Source organism: Tribolium madens, unplaced genomic scaffold (assembly GCF_015345945.1).
Source record: "Tribolium madens isolate multiple individuals breed KSU strain unplaced genomic scaffold, Tmad_KSU_1.1 Scaffold_96;HRSCAF=242;Tcas5.2_LG5, whole genome shotgun sequence".
NCBI lineage: Eukaryota > Metazoa > Arthropoda > Insecta > Coleoptera > Tenebrionidae > Tribolium > Tribolium madens.
The window spans coordinates 2,726,129-2,747,058 of record NW_025401068.1 but is presented as its reverse complement, the minus strand read 5'-3'; the positions used below and the strand labels follow the sequence as shown (position 1 = coordinate 2,747,058).

Sequence of the window (20,930 nt, the reverse complement as noted above, 5' to 3'; positions counted from 1 at the left end):
ACTAATGTAAAAAAGTTAAAAAACTATTTTTTCCATTTTGATGAAGATTAAGCAATGTTCAGAAACAATATGTGTAGTTGTTTCTTTAATTCTTTTGCAAAACTTTGATCAATCTTTCAACAAATGTTGAAAAAAGGTAGCCATATAGTACGTCTTTCCAATTATTAATTGATCCACACAATGTAATAAAAAATGGATTATACCTCTTGTTAGAAAGTGTTTTGTATATAAAATTTTAAGTAAGTAAAATAATTATAATGGCTCTGTAAAACATACTTTTCAAATACTCAAACAAAGATAATTTATGATAAATTGTAAAACGCCCTTTTATCTATCTAAGCAAGAAACCAAAAGCACAAAATTGAATACTTTGCCTTATTATTATTATATTATTATTAGCCTTCGTTATAAAATCTCGCATTTTCAACGAAACTGATGTAATGGCCACTTATGATAAATATAGTTGAATGTTTTAGGATCTTTAAATCGCTGTACATCTGTTTTCCACAGATGCACTCTTCATCTAGCCAGATCACATTATGTTTGTCATAAATAACATTGAAACCCACCAAAGTAGTCTGTTCAATTTTACAAAATTTACTATTCGGATTGACAAATGCGGTTTCAGTTAAAAAAATGGCAAGCTTTCAGCTGGTGGATGAAGATTTACGACACTAGACTTAAAATCTTAATCGTCGAGGCATGCCCTATGAAAAAATCTGGCGCCACGCACCTAACTCGGTGTCGGATTTCCAATAAATCAAGACAGGAGCACAGACCTACCCCAGGTTTTCTCTTTCACGAATTTACCACTCGAGGTAAATGTTGAAATGTATTGTTTTCGTGTGATTCATTCATTGCAATATTCGTAATCAATATTTAGTAAAAAAATTACATTTGTAAGTAAGTATAAGACCTTGTTGCAACATATGTTGGCACTTAGATGACCTAAAAGGAATGTCACACAATTTGTAGCAAAAGGCAAAAAACGCACACGCCTGATGTGTAAAAGATACCAAACACATCCCAGGGGTTTACGCCCCTTATCTGTTTTCTGTCACTCTGCAAGCCACACATAGTGACCATGTAACGGCATATTTGGGGCTTCTTTAAAATGTGCCGTCGCACAATCATAAATCGATGACATGGATGCTCACTCGAAAGGGATCAAGTGCCACCAGAACAGTGTTGAAATATTTATTCAAAAAGTGCCCAAAAATACATTCAAAACGTATTAGTATTTAGATTTAAAAAAATAAATACTTACTAGTGCAGCAGCTTTGTATAAACAGAGTAATACAGCTTTCTTTACAACTTCAGAGTTATGATAAAAATGGAACAATTATCTTTTGTATCTAATCGTAGATTAATAACATCTTGGTCTTGTCGCAGCAATAGCGTATAAATTTTTGATTAACAATTTAGATGAAAGATTTGTTCTTTTACTTGTATACCTACATAAGATAAGTGGAGAAAACATGGACCACATTTTGAAAAATCTATTCTAAATATTTATTTTTCACTGCTAACAAAATTTTACTACAGATGCCAAATCATCATATAACTTTTTTATAATGAGTTATAGACTATGTACGTTTTTAGGATTTTATTAAGCATTGTAAATGGTTTTAATATTTTTTTGTAAGCTTTTTACTTTTTATTGTTTGATTGTTGTTAGAAGGTTTTAAAGAAAAAAAATTGACAATTACATACACACAATAATTTACCCTCGAATTTTCCTATCAACAAAAGTTAATACATATCATGTCTATTTTTCAAAAATTATAAAAATAACGAAATAGAAAAACAAAATTAATAAAATTGAAGCTGAAGTTAAATCTTATAGATCCATCCATATTTGCTTTTATTATACAGCTTAGTAAAAAAATTTTTTTTTTATTTATTTACCCAGTGTAATTAATGAAAAGAAAGCAACAACGCAGAAACGGTTACAAAAGTCCACAACTTATCATAATGTTGTTAATCACAAATTGTAGAAAGTGACTTTTAGTTATCATTATTTAACAGCTTTTCACAAGACATTTTCTAATGTGACTATACAGAGTGAACGTTTTTCGAGCTCCACTATAGGGATCCCAATTATTACAAGAGATACGAGATCGGTTAAATTAGTTCAATTGAATTTGGATGGAACTTTTACATTTTCGTCAAGGTTACCTACTTAAAAACATTTGTTTTTTTTTTAATTAGAAACGACATAAACTTGGAAAGAATTCAAAAGTTCTGCTCGCATATTTAACTCAACTGTCAAAATTTAGTTTGTTAAACAAAATTGTTGGCGTTCTTTCCAAATAACTCTTCGCAAAAACGATTTTTTTAACAGCATGTAAGATTCGATCATAATGAAAATAAATAAAACTTTTCAAAAATCCAAAATCCAATATGGCGCTCATAAGAAAAATCAAAGTTGAATGTTTAACTCTGACACCAAGAACGCCTTGGAAAATACGATGACAGATTTAGATTCCTTGTAAAAAAATTGCCTCAAAAACGTCCTAGTTAAAAACGTCAAGTTTTTTTTGGTTTTCGCTTAAAAAAATAACCTAAAATTACAAATTTCCGTTTTTTTTTTTTTTCAATAATTCAAAAACTAAAAATGACATCAAATTTTCTTTCAGCATAAGAATGCGCAACTTTGTTCAAATTTACCCGACCTCGTATCTCTTATAAGATCCCCATAGTGGAGCTTGAAAAACGGGAACCCTGTATAACCAACGTTGTTTAGAAATTTGTAAAATCTAAAATTTTCAACTTCTAAAATAATTTAATTAGATACAAATAAGTACTTCTTTTACAACCTCGAATAATTCGGGTTATAGATTTTTTTCAAAATGTTAAAATATTAAAGATTAACAGATCTTATAAGATAATCCAGAAAAAAACGTTAAAAAAATGGATTAAATTCAGATTAAAATTTAAAAAAAATTGATCGCTACTCATCGTACATGTTGGATTTTTCAAAATTTCGTTTAACAAAAAAATGGCGTAGTCAAAACAAATAAATGTGCGTTTATAAAGAGTGCCAACAAGAAAATGATCACTTCTTTTAACATTTTGATTGTTATTATTATCTTATTTCCATATTTTATTTCTTAGTGCCTTTTCTAATTAGAAATCTTTTTAAACAATTACAAAAAATAAAGACTAATTAAAATTAAATCACGCAATGCCAAGACGAGTTAATTATCGACGCAAAGATTTAAAAAAATACCATGAATCATTAAACATTTCAATCTGTAATCAGTGTAATAAGCTTCTTGCAGCGTAGGTCAGGATTTTGTATATGGAATTTATTTGACGTTGTTTTTTTGATAAATCGATACGACTTATTTTTAAAGAAATAAATTTATGCACTTTTAGCGATTAAAGTTCAGTCATTTTATCAAGTTCTTGTTTTGATCGTCGGTTATTATGAAAACCCTTTGGCAAGTGCTTTTATTAATTGCATCAACAATAAGAGACTCGCGACTTGCTATCAAATTAAGGAACGGCGTTCTTCTTGTATCTATACACACAAACCGACTTTAAAAACATGAATAGACTATTAGAAATTCAGTTATTTGCTTTCTTACGATAGAGCGTTTTTGATAAAAATAAGCACTTAGTACTTACATTCGTTTCCACTAAAGCTAAGAAAATGAGGAAATGATTTAGCCGCGATTGATACATTTAAAATCGACTTACTTGCCGAGAGGGAGGCTGAGGCCGACAAGGGCCGGTTTCGTGAAGCCCCAGGACTCAGGATGTTGTATTGAAGCGTCCCCGTGGGTTCGTACTGCCAGTCGTTGTAATTCGACGAACTGGGCACAGTATATGGGGCACTTCGGTGGTGAGAGTTCGTGTGAAGAGCCGATAATCTGTTAAATGCAGGCAAAGCCGTCGAAGAAGTCACTTTTGGATACTCTTCAGCCAGCACTAGTCCCGGGTTGGAATTTAATCCTAGAATTTTTTATCAATTGAGAAATGTCTAGACTTCAGAGTTGACAAACTGTAGAGGATGCTGGATCGTAAAAATAACAAAAATTATCATTTTTTTTCAAGTTTATCATAAAAATTATCACAAAGGGTCATTTGGGACATTTGATTATATTTTTGCGCTTATTTCATAAAATTATCACGTGTATTTGGCCATTGACGATATTGATTGCATTATTTTATTTTTAAAGTTGTTTGTAGCAGGTCAGTTACAAAAACAATGTGATACAGACTACAATATTTATCTGTCATTATTTTAACAAAATAAAACTCTGACTTCTTTCAAACACCTCACTTGTACTTTGGAATTAAACCGACTTGTTAAACACTTTTTTCTCTTGTAACAGTAGAAATAAATAAACAAATGAGCACACGGGTACAACATTTCCCGTGTTTTCTTAATGCAAATATATTTTTAGTATAATGTAGCTCGCACAAATTCAAACAAAACAAATAAACATAAAAAGGATTTTACAATAATTTTAACTAATTTCGTTGATTAAAATGAAATTAAATAAATATGGCAACAAAAAACCGATAATGAAAGCCGACTCATCGTCTACATTATTGGAAAATCTTGTGATTAAAACAGTTGCACAATATTTTAATAAAATTGAGTAAATAAAGAGTTTATTCACATTTCGGTGTGCAAAACAGAAAACCATAAAAACATCCGTTAGTTTTAACAAAAACAGTTTTTAGGTAAAGCTTATCGCTTTGGGTGCACATCAATAAAACGCGTCATTGCCACTTTATCGCAAATTTAATAAAATGAAAAGTACCTGAATTGGTCCACATTTGGGTCGATTGCGATGATAGCTCCGGCGATCCTGTCCCGTAGTAAGAAGGCATGGTGCCTGTGGTGTAACTACTCGGATTTCGCGCGTACAAAGTGCTGAAAAAATTGAAGACTTTCAGCAACATTGAAATAAAAATGCAAAAAACTAGATCAAAGAAGCGGGAATTGACACAGCGTTCATAAAAACACCCACTTCTTCGATAGGAGGTGTCTAAGTATTGAAGACATGACCGCAGCTTTGATACAATAATCTTATCACTGGGAGATGATAAATGAATGATAATTTAATCACGGATGCACCACCGACTGAGCCGCATGAAAAGCGTGCAGAAGGGAAAAAGTCGCTACTGCTAAATAAAAACTAGCTAAAATAAAGCTGACAAAAACTAACTTGTGTTGTAAAAAATTTAAATCCATCTCTTGGGTTTGATAGTAAAGGAACACGTACTTGACACAAGCTTTTTATTTCGTTTAAACGCGCGCACGGATTTTTGAAGCATCGCCCGAACACTTCGGACAAAGTACGACAACTGACAATGGATTACTAATTGTTGGACAAACCGAACGAACCATCTTACAAAGCTGCCAACGATCACGTGGGGGCGACGCTCTGACGTCACGTGCAAGAGGAGACCGACAAGCCACAACACACTAAATAACGTCACAAAACCCCTTCCTCACTGCACTACAAAAGAAAAGATATTTATAGAAAAAAATCAAAAACATTTTTTTTTTGACAAAAAAAAATACTAAACCCTCACCCTTTAAATCAATTTTTTCACTGTTTGGTTCTAATCAGTAGCAAAAGTTCAGAGCATTGAGTTGAACATTGTTTACAAAATTAATCATGTCCGTGAAAAATACGTGCGAAAAAAGCAAAATTATTAAAACTAATGCGTTTACTTTTAAAATAATTTTATTGGCGTTTAGAACAAAAATACATAATTTGTTTAACCTTAGGAGGCCATTTACTCCAATTTAAAGTAAATTGAATTCGTTTAAATTTGGCACGTAGGTATGGTTTGGTCCGTTAATTACTTTTTAATGACAAATTAACTAAAAAAATCTCGAAATATTTCAGATTCGACTTTTATGTCCTTGGAATAATCACATTTCATATGCAACAGCAATTAAATTAGAAAATTGATATCATACTCAAATAAAATGCAAGGAGAAGGTCTAATAAATTAGTTATCATTTTTAAAGATTACTTGACATGTGACAAATTAATTAATTCGTTCCTAACGTTCATGATTTTTAAGAGGACAAAATGATTCTCGATTATTCTGCGGTTTTAATGATTTCATTATTTTGACCACAGTTAAAAAAAATTAAGTTTATCGTCGCAAAATCTTTATCCAAATTTAAACAAACCACCAGTTAGGGAAATTTTTAACACAAACAATAAAAATATAACACCTAAAGTAGATCTAATCGTTGTGATGGGTGTTAAATAACACACTTTAATTTTTTTTATTTGCAAACGACACAAAAGTGACCGCTTTTATGGCTAAATGACATTATTGACATTTACCAACGTTGTTTTTTTTTGTTTCTTTCACTGCTTCAACAATTTTTGAAGAGATACATTGCAGATCATCAGTATTCGACATTTTGCACTACTAACTGCACTATAGTCATGCCCTAGTTAAATTAATTAACACTTTCGAAAATATTAATACGAATTCCGATACCTTCGGCAAAATAAACGTTCTGCTTTGTCACATAAACTATTACTTTTACATCTAATAACATAATCCTATACTATTATCTTCTAAACAGATTGTTACAATAATCAAAATGTGGCTTTACATAGTTTTTCTTATTTTTTTAAGTTTGTGACTGAAGTTCAGCAATTATACAGAACTTTATGACCCATGATGATTTAAAAATGCAGTTTCAATGTTGCCATTTTTAAATTTAAATCGATACTGCTTTTTTTTTAATAAATTTTGCTAATGTTTTACGCAATTATTTTTTTTATCGGTCTCTTGATCAAAATCTATGTAGGTGTTTAATATTTTTTTAAAAATGTGTTTTTTAATTTTGCTATTTCGTATTATAAATTATACCATGTGGATAAAAAGTATGGAACCAAACGTTTTTGGCTTAAACTATATTTTTTGAAAAAACTAATTGATGAATAATAAAGAACTATAAAATTGTGATGTTTTATCAAGAATAAAAATTTTCGAAATTTTCTTTTGTTTTTGAGTTCTACAAAAAAAAAAAATTTAAAAGGAAACCCACTGTAAAACCATTTTTTTTCATAAAGGTTATAATAATCTAAGAATTACAACTATCTATACTTTATATTTAATATGTTTTCAAAAAAATGTTTATAGATACATAAGTTGCAATTTTGACAAAGAAATCGCATAACTCAAAAACAAAACAAAATTTCGTTCTCAAAATACGATCACATTTTTTATATTAGTTTAATTTATATTAACTATTATTTTCTAGAGGCGAGTGATTGAAAAAAACAATTAATTTAAAAAATAACGCTTGGTACTTTATATTCAAAATGTATTTTTTAAAATCTTTTAGTACTCGTAAAGCGTCTAAAACTCTATAAATAAAAAGCCGTGGGATGTAAAGAATTTGTGCATGTATTTGTTAAGAGATAGCGTTTTATAATCAGCATATCCAGTTCAAACTGTGGAATTTTTAAATGACATTATCATATTTTTAAATCAATATTAACACTTGAACTGAGTCTAATTTTAAATAAAAATAAAACAAATCTGTCTTACACAAAAAAGATTTACGTTGTAAATGTTCTTGAACCGGCGTAATGAAATGTTTTATTACTACATTTCATATTAACTTTCAATCCTGCCACAGCAATTAAATCTAAATACAAATAACAAGCGTAGTTTTCTTCATTGTTTCAACCGTATTTTTCGAGTAAAATACTCGGTTTTCCGCCAGCATTGGTAATAACATGCGGGTTTTCTTATCAGCAAAACGGGGTAATGTGCTCGTTACGCTATTGATAAGAAAATACCCATTTAAACGCACCTTGCTGCAAAGAAAAATGACATTAAAAAACGAAATAATACACGTTTGCTCAAATTACCCCCACTCAAATACTAGCTGTGCTTCCTGCAGGACAAATCAAAACAAAGAAGTTTTTCTTGTGCTGGAAAACCGGCCATGTTTACAATCATTAGAATAAAAATATTTAGGTTCATTAACCGTCAGGTTCATAACTGAATCGTCAACAAATCGAAAGTCAATGCCAAGAGCAGTGTTGCAACAATACCTTCCTAATTACAGACAGCTCAAACAAGTTTGAAACGAATTAATTTTCCGTTTTTCGCCCCAAATGTGTTTAATTCAGCGAGACTTATTGGTCGCGTGCCAGAGCACAAGACTCGAACACCGGTTGCAATAAGTACAACTTCATGTACCGGTAGCTGGTGGAGGAATTTGCTCGCACGTGGAGGCGATCAAGCGGACTTGTTTCCGGTGTTTTCTCGACTTTTACATTTTTTACGAATTATAATAATCGAGGCGCAAAATGAATTATTCAGTCCAAATGGGACAGGACGGGAAATTTTGAGTTGATAAGAGCACTTCCTGTTGAATATGTTAATCGACAAAAACTGATTTCTGTAAAAGTGCATATTGGAACGCGTCCTGAAAAACTACGCCTGAGATATAGTTGACAAACTGGTAATTTCCTAATAGTTTTTTAGATAACGGCGCGTCTGGTGGGTAGCTAGACGGTCAATTTGTAAAAGACATTAGGAAAGGAATCTGTAAATGTTTATAAATGACTACCCAACATCGAAAACAACAATTCCATCAGTGGCCTTGACGTGACAAAACGTCAAACAAGAATTCGATTCTTTGTTAGAATAATAAGAGTTGAAGCATCGAACTGAATAACTACTGAAACTTGACACGACTTTGTTTTTCATTAAATGCAAAAATACTACAAGTGAACTAATAGAATGTAATTTAAGACATCGTGATATAATTTGTTTATAAATGACTTACTGGGAAGACAACATGCACAAATGACTCACAATGCGTATCAAATCATCTAATAGATTATTTCACTTCTTGGAACGTTTAGTTTGTTATTGCTGAAAAAATATTCGTACCATTTGCTGTTTTGGCTAATTGAGTTCTGTTAATGATACGTTTTCTGATATCTGATCGCCTGTGGGAGTTGAAACCTGGTGGCAATTTTCGTCCTTCAACATAAATATTTTGACACTCATCTTCACTTCTCGTATATTTGAAACTGGATGACGTTTACAGCAAAAATGCGTTAAAACTGTCGAGGCTTCAAAAATCGCTATAATTTATGGTTTCATATGTCGTTGTTCAGTTTTCAACCTCTTTTTTTATACTACTCAAAAAAAACAAAGCTTTTAATGGTAATGGTAGTTTAGCAATATGTATAAAGTACAATATTTTTCGTTATTTACCTACTAGAACATTTATTTGTGTAAAAATATGTAAGTATTCTAATTCTTGTGAATTTTGCTCCAAAAATATTACGTTGTAATCAATTTATTAATACTAAAACAAAAGTGGCAATTTATAACAATTTTTATAACAATAACCGATCAGACTTTAGATAGTCTACAGAGCGGACCAAAATCCGCAGAACAGATTTATGATAGAAAAAGTCTATCTACAGTCTATTTCAGAACTCGCGCCCCAGAGAAAAATTTTCAAGTAAGATAGAACAGCAGAAACATGAAAAAAATGTTTAAAAAATTCTACCGGTCATAATATTTTTTAATTTATTTTTTGACATTTGACATTTTTTTACGTCTATTTCATGTTACTGATGATCTTGTTTATGTTTTTTCATAATTATTTAAGAAATAATTAGCTTTAAAAATTTGTCGTGTCGTTCTTTAATTATTATATCCACCTATACTAAAAGAAATTCACCATTGACTAGGTAATTTACCTCTCAGATAATGTACAAAGTTATTTTACTATCAGCTATTCTTCAGTGATAGTTGTTCAAAACGACCACTATTATCATTTACATTTTAAGAAAAAGAAAAAAAAAACATAGAATCAAATAAACAAAAAATATAAATCTACAGGGTGCGCCAGAACTCGCACCACAGAGAAAAATTTCAAGTAAGATAAGATATCAGAAACATTAAAAAAATGTTTAAAACATTTTATCTATCAAAAAATATTGACATTTATTTTTTGACATTTGACTTTTTTTATGTCTATTTAATACCTAATACTGATGATCTTGTATATGTTGTTTTACAATTACCTATTTAGTAACGGTACAAAAATTTTGCCAATAAAAGCTACAAATAACATTGAACAGCGTTACAATTTTGAATACAGCTTTCTTGTTTCCACTTCTGATGACCTGTAGCAAAAAAACTTGTAAAATTATTTTCCAACAGAAATAAATAGAATCAAAGTGCAAAATTTAAATTCAAATGACTTCTAAATTTTTATAGATAACTTGTTTTAACATTTTTTCCATGTTCCTGGTATCCTTATATGGCATTTTTCTCTGGAGCGTTAGTTCTGGCGCAGCCTGTATAGCATATTATGTTATCAGGAGTACTAAAAGTGATAGTTTATGTGACGAACCTGAACGTTTATTTTATCGAACGTAGTGAGGCACATAATTCAGCGGATTCTTTTTATTCTATGACTGAAAGGTAAAACTGTGACATTTAGTCATAAAAGTGGTCACCTAGTGGTTCTGTAATGTTTGCGAATAAATATGTACCTATTATTTTTTCTAATGCTTACGAATAATTAGATACCACATCAGAAATCAGTTCTACCTAGATTAAATACATATTAAATAGGTACTAGAAAATTTTGATTTTTATAATCAAATTAGGTATCGAAATTTTAGCATTATACAGAGTGGTTATAAATGATTTTCATCTAGCCAGCTGTGAATTTTCCATGTAAAATAAAAAATGCCGCTTTACGAAAATAGGGGTACCTACTTGTTTTAACTCAAAATTAAAAAATCGCCGTTTACTAAGCGTCCACTTCGAAAACAGACTTCAATTATAAACTTGTTTTCTTCCAAAGTATACATTATTATCAATTATTATTGGAAATRAGTTGAAACAATAAAAATTTAATTAACAACAARTTTTTATTAATTAATAAGTGACACTAATGACAGAACTAAAGCTTTCAAAAAAGTAGAGCGGCAAAAATAAAGTTACATGTAAAAAAAAATCCAAAGCTGGCTAGATGAAAATCATTTATAACCACTCTGTATTATAAGTACTTAAATTACTATTTTTTATTTTTGTTTAAAAATAAAGTCATCATATTATTATTTATATTTTCTTGACAATAATGTGTCCGAAAGCAAGCATTTTGATGCCTCCGTGTTGATTAGGCAAGTCACATTTCAGGCATGACTAGAATTCTAAATTGCGCTATAACAAATTAGTAAAATTAATTGTTAACAACTCTTAACATTGTGATATCAAAACGCTTCAAGAATTTTAATAGCAAGTGTAAGTTTGTATGTTGAAAATTAAACCAAATCGTGCAAATAAACAGAAATAATCTATTTAAATAAATATACCTAAAAACAACCAAATAATACTCACACAAAACTCAGAAAAATACACTTTTTAGCAATTTGCTTGTATAACTACCACAGTATCAAAAAAGTAATAGCGAATGATAAGATTGAGAGTTAGGCCCAATGCAAATAAGCAAATTTGTTATCTTAAATTTGTTGATTTATATTGTCAAATTGTCCAGTTATGTAAGTAAAAGTTATCAGAATGATATAACTATTGAAATAGTTATAAATGAGCATTCATTATAAAAAACTAGTAATGATAAGAACCATATAAAAAATGACATTAATACCGTTAATCAAAGTTGTAAAATTAAAAAGAAAATTGTGATATAGATAACCTTTGCACCCATACCTACGTATATTATTACCCCCAAAACATCTTCAACTTTAAATAAATTAAGTTGTGCCTTTTTTATAAAATAAATTTTTCTCGTTTTCTGTATTTTTATGTTAAATAAAGTACCTTGCTATATTAACACCAGGAGACGATTCTATTTCTCCTGTGTAACTTATATGGCTAGTCAGTTGTGTGAGATGCGATCCCTCTATAATGGTATGGTGGTCTGAAGTTTGTATCGAATTTAAATGTGTAAAGGCCACTCGTCGAGGAGATCCAGAGTTGGAATTCGCACTACCATTTGGAGACCCATTTGAAACATTTTGAACAGTCCCCAATTGCAGATACTCAGTGCCGGAAGTCTCATCAATCGGCACCTAAAATTTCAAAAAGACCCAAAATCAAATATTCTCTTCAAACATCATTAGGTTGTACCTCGTCTATTCTCGTATTGTTGAAAAGTATATTATAATCCCCTTCAGATCGCATGACATTTGTATAATTTTCCTGATCAGCTTCTGTTGTATAGGGCAGACATTCGAGAGGCGTTGTCGCTCGAGAGTGGGGTGAAGGCTCAGCCCCCTCATGATGAGAGGCGGGGCTGTATTGAGTGGGTTCTTCGTTGTATCGGCCATCAATACCTACAACACAACAAACACATCGGTGTATAAATTGTTGCATACACACAATTTCAAATAAATGTAAAAATTAATTAGAGCATTTTTACTACAACACATGAATAAATAAGTAAATGATGACTAAATTCTATAACTACGATTAGCCTTGACAAACTTGACAAATGTGCTGTTTATTGTTTATGTATGCTAAATGAAAAATGTATTTTAGCACGCACAGTAAGAAAACCATTAAAGTATTTTTTTAATATTTCTTTTAATAATACTTTATCAGATCTAGTTCGGAAAGTGAAGTTTTCTGATGAAAAAGTGAGCAAATACAAGATCGAGTTCTAGATGAGTATACAAGCGAGACCATTTTTGACCTTTAAATGTTAAAATTTGAAAGATATGGGATGCGCCAGAACTTGCGCCTCAGAGAAAAATGCCATGTACGATACCAGGAACACGGAAAAAATGTTACAAAAATTCTATCTATAAAAATTTAGAAGAAAACGTACACTTTTTAAAAATTTAGTAGGTACCTACACAAAAATTAAGCCATTTTGTGTTTCGTGTCCTTGATTTCAGGTTAACAAAAATTAAGGTAGCTAGAGAAACTTTAAAGAAAAAACTACAAACTTCAAGGTTGTAACAATTTTTTAATGTGTTGTAAGTATTGCAAAGATAAAAAATAAAGAAATTTTTTTAAAGTTAGATAACTTAAAGAAATTTGTTTTAAAGTTAGATAACTTAAAAAATTTAAATGGAACACCTATTATTTATTGTTTCTGCATCTAAGAGATTTTTAAATTGTCTATGTAAAAACATAAATTTTTCAATTTCTAGAGTTGATAAATCAAAACGTAGGTAACGTATGGTGTTTAATTTAAAAAAACATGAGTTATTATGACTTATTTTTTAAATCCGCTGTATAGGTGAAAATATCAGGCGAGGCACTAGATTAGTATCTATCAATTTCTTGTATATTAAAAAAAAAAATAATAATAACAATTTGCTGGGCATCCTGTACAGAAACATAATTTTTCATGCCCCAGAAAATTTTTAATTTTATTTTTATTATGTTAAAACTTGTAGCAGATATTGTGAATCAATTAAAATTGTGTTTATTACCGGTCTAAGAGTTCGAGAAACATAGAATAGACTAGTCCGGTAAAAAGGTACTTTCTGCACGCAAAACTATTAGGTACAGTACGTTAGATTTTTTTTAACAGGTTTAAAGCAATTGTAAGCCTTGTTAAGTCAAATTCGAAGAATAAAATGTTATATTCAATTTGTCTTCCTGTAAATCGGTTCATTTATTCTACCTCGTGGATGATAAAAATCTACTCGTGAAATAAAGCGTCCGATTTATACTCAAACTTGTCGAATAAATAACTAGGTATATATTTTTTTAATGTAATTTTTTTTACAGGTAAGTACTCAATTACTAAACATCTCCTGTTGTTCAAATATTTGTTTAAGCTTTGTCTACTGTTATTAATAAGCGTATACACAAAAGAGCAAAAAATAAACAACCATAAGTCGACGTCAATTAAATTCATATAATTATTGCTTCAGTTCCAGTAAACAGTATATTACTATGATAAAAATAATGTTGAAAGCGAAAACAATTTTTGTAGTATCTTTTTAAATATTTTATTGGAATAAAAATTGAAAGATGGTATCAGACAATTTACTTTAACCTGTTCTGAAATACCTACAAAAAAATGAAATTTTCGTCACTGAAGCATCAGTCAGTGACACTTTTGCCATAAGTATATCAAAATTAGAAAAAAAAATTCTAAATCACATCAATATTAAATTTGATGTTATTCACTTCTGTTCTTATCATAATTTAGTATCCTGTTCTAAACTGTGTACTTGAATTCAAAAAACATCGACTCTCTTCACCATCATAACAAAAATTAATATGACATTAAAATCCTTCGTTTTTGTTTTAATAACTTCTTTATCATTAAAATTATTTTACAATTTTCGAAGTCCTTAGCAACAAAAAGAAGCAGTCATTTAAAGGTTAAAGTTCAATCGAATCTACACTAGAAATGAACGAATTTTAATACATAACATTCATGATGATCACGTTATTAAACGTTGATAAGAAGTACCGTTTGTAAGGTCAAATATCTTATTCGTTGCCGATTGCATAAATAAACAGCAAATTTTGAGAAACCTCAAAAATTCATCTCTTGTTAATATAGGTCAGGTTTAGATTAAGGTATCAATAGTTTTATCACGACCAAATGAAATAATCAATTTCGCGCTTGTAATTTATTGTTGAATTAATGTGTGAACGAGCAAACACATCACAACTCGACAAAAAATTAATTGTGTTTTTTAATCACGCTTTACAATAATTCATAATGAAATTTCTATTAAAGCCTGACATGAAACAATAAATAACCTGCTTGATTAAAACAGTGTGACTGCGCTCACAATACTGTAACCACCCTTAACAAATCAGTGTCAAAGCGGTTCTTTTCCTCCCGTAAGCGTTTCGAATCACTTTCCCGCTTCGTTACGAAGAAAAATGTGATCTTTTAGACAGTTCCACACTGTTCAAATAAGCACAATTGTACTATTTGACGGCGATAAGATTTGACATTTGTGTAAATAATGCCTTGATAAAGTTCGTTATTCAGTGTTTGTGATTCCGATCTTGATAAGAAGTACTACGTAAAAACCATATTATCCCGCTATGCAGGCAACGGACTTCCTGCAAGAATGATAACCAACTTGGACCACCACTTGTTTGTTTTCCCGCTGCAAAATGGTTTTCTACCACAAAGAGGAAAGCAGTCCATTTGGTAAATAGGTCAATCAATTGCTGAGATTGTTTGAGAAATGCGTGTAGCATAAATACATACATGGCATAGGAGAAGCCATAAAATTTACTACGGTCACCGAAGCTTTAGCAAACAAAGCAACTAGACTGGTACTGTAATTGTAACGCAGGTTGTTACACTGAACCACCTATTTGTAATCGCTTCCGTGCTTATAATAGGTACTCCCACGTTACGACAGAAAATAAATCTTTCGTCATTTGGAAATTTTCAAGTCATCTTAAGTGATTTAGGGGATCTAAGGTAGAACTTGCTCGCAACAAAGACCTATAAAACATTTTATGCTTCAAATACATTCGCAGATGTAAATAAATATTCAAACCGCAAATTACCCATTGTTTAAATTTACTCGTTATTGTAAAATTGATGAATAAACAGAGAATTTAATTTCAACTTTTCAACTTTCAAAAAAATCAAACTAAATTTTAAATAACAAAACCAATATAAGTACCTAGTAAAACTGGCTTTCTTTCGCAACCAGTGACGACCAATTTCTTTCTATATTTTCCTGTAAATATTTTCCATTTTTTTTTCCAACCGTTTCTTCGGTCGACAACAGATATGCTTTTCGCTTTTCGAGTCATTGCTTTAATTTTGAAAACAATTTCATTGGTTCTAAGATACGATATTTACTTTATTTCCAAATCAAATTACCCCAAATGGCCTGCTACCGAGCGTAAAAAGTACCATAAACAATTCTCTTCTCAATACAATGAAGTGCAAAATTTTGACCTACGGTGTTGAGTTCAGGGGCGGACTGGCCAGGGGTGCCGGGGTGCCACAGCACCCCGGGCCCTCGAGTCTTACGGGCCCCCAATTATGGTAGACTTATTATGTCAAGAGCTCATTGAAATAATATCAATAATTTTAAATTTGTAAATAAACTTTTCACAATGCACTTGAAAGTTATAATTTAATATTGCATACAGCTAATCCATGAAGTCCTGAAACGCGTTTTTCGCAGATGCTAAGTGTGTTTAATTTAAAGGAATTAAAAAATTGCCATCATAACAAATAAAATTATAATTTCAATGATTTTAGCTCAATTTTGTTTAGAAGGTCTTACACCCATGTAAGAAAAATTACGCGTGGATTTATACAAGTGATTCAAAAATTTGTGTCATAATTTTAATCACGAATATTCCTCTACAAATGAGCATAGATAGCACAGTATTTATTAATCCAACTCGTCAAGCAATAGAAAAATTACAGCTTTTATAATCATCAAAAAATAAACAAATGTTCCTTTGGATTTAATGAAATTTACATTAAATATGACAGCATTGACAGCGATGTTATTCGCCGTGGATTGTTTCCAAGGTACGCCCAAAATTTATAAATTCCGATTTTGCAGCGCAGTGTAGAATTTAGTTTAAACTCAAATAACTCGAGAACGGTACATTTTGGCGATATAAAACTACCTTTTTTTTAAAAAAAAATTGATTGAGCTGTATCAAAAACAGAAATTAATAAGCCGAAAAAAAGTTATGATCCCAAAACTGGGAGGACCCATTGCTACCGGAAATGTATAGCTTCTACAAGACTTCCGTTTACATCAAATCAAAGAGTGTCTTTTTGTCCTTTAATGTGCAAAATTTTATAATATTCGGATAAACGGTAATAAAAATATTTCCAGAAAATCATTTTTTCATACCGATTTTTGGAAAATTGTAATTTTTCTATTTTTTGAGGTGGGTCAATAAATACTGTACTATCTATTCTCAATTGTAGAGGGGTTTTTGTAATTAAAATTATGCCACACATTTTTTAATCAACCGATATAAAATATCGTTTTTACCTAATTTAATTTAATTTTAATTTTTTTTTTTAATTATTAGTGGAAAATTATTAATGGAAAAATCTAAATATGAGTATAAATTTGGTGCACAGAATCGAAAAAAAAAACAAAAATTAAAATTACAAGCAGCCTCTGAAGACGTTCATCTAAAAACTTTATTTTCGTTTATTAAACCATCATGATTTCAACTGATGTCTCAATAGAGGAATCAAACTCCTTCAAAAAAAAATACTACATTATGTGACAAGTAGTTTTTATACATATTTTTATTGTATTGTATATTGAGCACACAATCAACAAAAAACTGTTCGAATAAAATTTTAAAAAATTGATAAAGTAATCAAAATTGAAACATTATAATTTATCATTTACGTTAACACTCAAAAATGTTTAAACTTACATTAATAAGTACATGTAAAACGTCCAAAAGGTTTTGAAATACATTTTAGTACCTAAGATAAATAAAAAAAATTTACTTTTTATTCTAATCGATCAATTTATTCAAACTGAAGTAACTGTTATTTAAGCAAAAATTTATAATAAACTTCGAACAACTATATTGTTTTCAACTAATACTTAAATACCTAACTTAATAGAACAATAGACATGCGCGCAAAACATGAAAAAAATTGATTGTAAATCAAACAAGTAACTATTTTTGCATATCCAAGTAATTGTTTACATGTTTAACATCTACTAATAGCAAAAAACAATACTTAACGATAATAATTAAGAAAGTTGTTTGTTTCTTTGAAAATAAAACATAGTAAATAAATAAACACTTAAGTAAATAGGTACCTAACTTGGATATTTTACGATATAATATATAATAATGGTGCTTTTATACATTTTTTTGTAATTCGATTTAGTGCAAATTACACGATACAAATTCAAGTTTAGTTCACTCCAATTGTGCTAAAATTTTAAGAGATGGGTGCTCCATGCATTTTAGAGTTAAAAAATTCAATATAAACGAAGTTTGCATCTTTTGACTAGGTACTATACTTTATTCCGAAGTTTACATTTCCAATAGACGGTGACATTTGAGGAAATAAAATTTGGTGGTATCTTCTACTAAAACATTTATAGGTACAAGATTTTTACATTTTTATTATTACGTATTTTTTAATATAATATTTTTTTGTATAATATTTTCCTGTGGCTGTCTTGGTTAATTTTAACTCAATTTTTCTTAAACTATAAATATTCTGATAAGGTAGATGAATTATTTTGACTTCTTTAGGGCTACACTATCAGCTCTTTAAATTTTAGCTCAACTATTAAAATCACCTTGTATATTTTTATTCAATAATACAGTAATTAAACAACTATTATGATTTTAAATGCATAAGATATGGTATAACCCACAAGGTAAAGTAAAACTCACACATGAGTTATTTTTTTAGCTCACTGATATTTAGATAAGTTATAATTATATCAGCATGTTTGTATCTTAAAAATACATACATAGCACATAACATAGACATTTATCATCCATATTGAGAAAAGTATATAAAATTGCCCTTACTTTGCACACATTTTACAATGTTTAAACAAAATCTTTACATTTATTTTGACAGAGATTTATGCACGTTTTACTTATTTTTTTTTTCTATTTATTTTTTAATATTCTAGATGCATGTTTAACGTTTCTACTAATTAAACACAAAATTACATTCTCTAATTAATAAAAAAATAATATTAAAGTTGCATTATACAGGGTGTTTCACACAACTTTACGAGGCTTGCGCCTAATTTACGCACCCAAATATATAAAATTTACGAAACACTATATACAAAAAAATACACATTTAATTATTTAATTTTTGGAAACCCATGACAGTAGTTGTCAGTTCTCTAATCACTGTCTCATTAATAGTCATAAACTGCAGTTTTTCAGAAACAATTATCATGTGTTCTATCAAGAGACGGTATGAATATGATTCTAGTTTATCTATCTTAATCACTAACTAAAAACATTGTAATTTTGAAAGAGTGAACAAACTAGAGAAGATTATCCATTTTTTCAAAATTTGTAATCGAGTTCGTATCGGAATATGTATTACTGATTGCATTTTACAGGCGCAGTACTTGTAAAATTATGTGAAACAGCCCTGTATCTACCTAAGGGAAGTTGGTGCAACATTTTGGTTTAGAACTGTGAATACCTAATTACATGGTTCTACAAACCACCCTAGTGATTGTACGATCATTTTGAACCACACTGTATATAAAAAAATTGTTAGACACGACATTTTTTTATTTTCTTTATTTCTCGTATATCAACCTATACTTTTAATTTTTATTTTATTAAGATCCGAGGTATGACATTAAACACAAAAGACTCCTCACATGTCCTGTTTGAAAGTAAACTCAACAAAAATTGTTTTTATAAATGTTCCGCCAAAAAAATCACTGTACCTAATACATATTTTTATGTTTGAAACATTTAGATTGTTATATCAAAACCATCTGTAAAAAAATCTTTAAAACTTTTTTTTAATTTTTGGTGATTATTGATAATTAATTAGTTGATTACAAATTTACTTAGCGATTGCAAGCAATGCATTTTTTGAAAAGCTTTTCCCACAACGATTAAGGTTAAAGCAAATTTTACAAATTGTACACGTGCAGATACAAAGTTTGTTTTTTGAACCAATATTATTGTTACATCACGATCTGTTCATTAATTACTGTGACAGAAATTCATTCATTGTTTTAAAACTTCCGGTAAAAATCTTAGGTCAGTGATAGAGAATTGTTTCACTGATCCGTCATAGTCATAACAAAAGTTACTTTTTTAAAAATAAAGATGTGATCGAGTTTCCGCCGCTTCCGATAACATTTCTTTCTCACGTACTTAGTTCCCCCCAGCATGAAGTAGGTATAAAGCTATAGGAATCAAAGTCATGATTTCTTCGAATTAATAATAAAATAAATAATGCACTTGCATTTATTAGCAATTAACTTATTTATGTTGAAAAACAAAATTAGTTGTGCTGGTTTGGTATGCTTATTACTCTTCTCGTTTAATTAAATTTAATTGTTTCAAATCTGGAAATGACTAAACAATAGTTTAGTTTGACGTATGTATGTATACAGGGAGAGTGTATAGGAGCTGCATTTATTAACAGGTGTTTAAACAGAGACGAAATATTGGCAATAAGGAAATGTTCGGCGTGAACAACAACGCATTCTAATTCTGTAATGGCCTGTATAGAGAAATGAACTGAAACATGAAACTATATACCGTTATTTCATTACGTTTGATTTCTGATTTATATCGACATAAATCGAACAAATCGGATTCTTGTTCACCATCACCTTTAAGGTAACTACAAAAATGACACCAAATTGCCAAAACAAAGAGGTGCGATATGTAACCGAACCGTCTCTATCCTAATATTTATCTTATTTAACCTTTCTTATCGTGAAAAAGGGATTTCTTATCTCGACCCGACAACATAAATTATCAATAACTAATCCTGAACAGATTATAGATAGAAAACGTGTTAGATCGGTTTTACTTTTTTGGCTGCTCTCAACAGACGTTTATGAGGTGATAAATTGCTGTTTTGACGGGGTTATGGAATGATCTGTTGAAATTTCGTTTACTTATATAAGTAGATGATAGCTGAAGTGGTTGCACCTATTGGGATAATGCGTGTTTATGGGTCGTTAAAATAAACATTTCAACAGCGATATTAAATTAATTGGTATATACCGGGGTTATGGATAATCAAGGGTTGTAAAGATAGTTTCACACATATTAAAATCTCTTAAAATTAAAATAAATTTGGCAACCCCTCAAATTCGATAAAGAATTTTTTATTTCCGTTCTAAAAAAAAAAAAAACTATTATTAAGCTTGTTCATAATTTCATAAATTTTTATATAAATTATAAATGCAAATCTCTTTATTATACTCGTTTGTTCAATAATTTTTATAAAA

The 20,930-nt window shown here is 29.8% G+C and overlaps 1 protein-coding gene across 2 annotated transcripts in view; it reads right to left on the bottom strand.

Moving 5' to 3' along the window:
* Positions 1–20,930, bottom strand: part of LOC123012669 (transcription factor GATA-4-like) — a 38,871-nt gene that overhangs the window by 8,555 nt on the left and 9,386 nt on the right. For both annotated transcript variants that reach the window (XM_044410736.1, XM_044410737.1), the window contains exons 2-5: positions 12,139–12,344; positions 11,830–12,080; positions 4,779–4,891; positions 3,706–3,960 (exon numbers count right to left, since the gene is read on the bottom strand). In XM_044410736.1, coding sequence (XP_044266671.1) covers positions 3,706–3,960; positions 4,779–4,891; positions 11,830–12,080; positions 12,139–12,344 — 825 coding nt within the window. The remainder of the gene's footprint in view (positions 1–3,705; positions 3,961–4,778; positions 4,892–11,829; positions 12,081–12,138; positions 12,345–20,930) is intronic.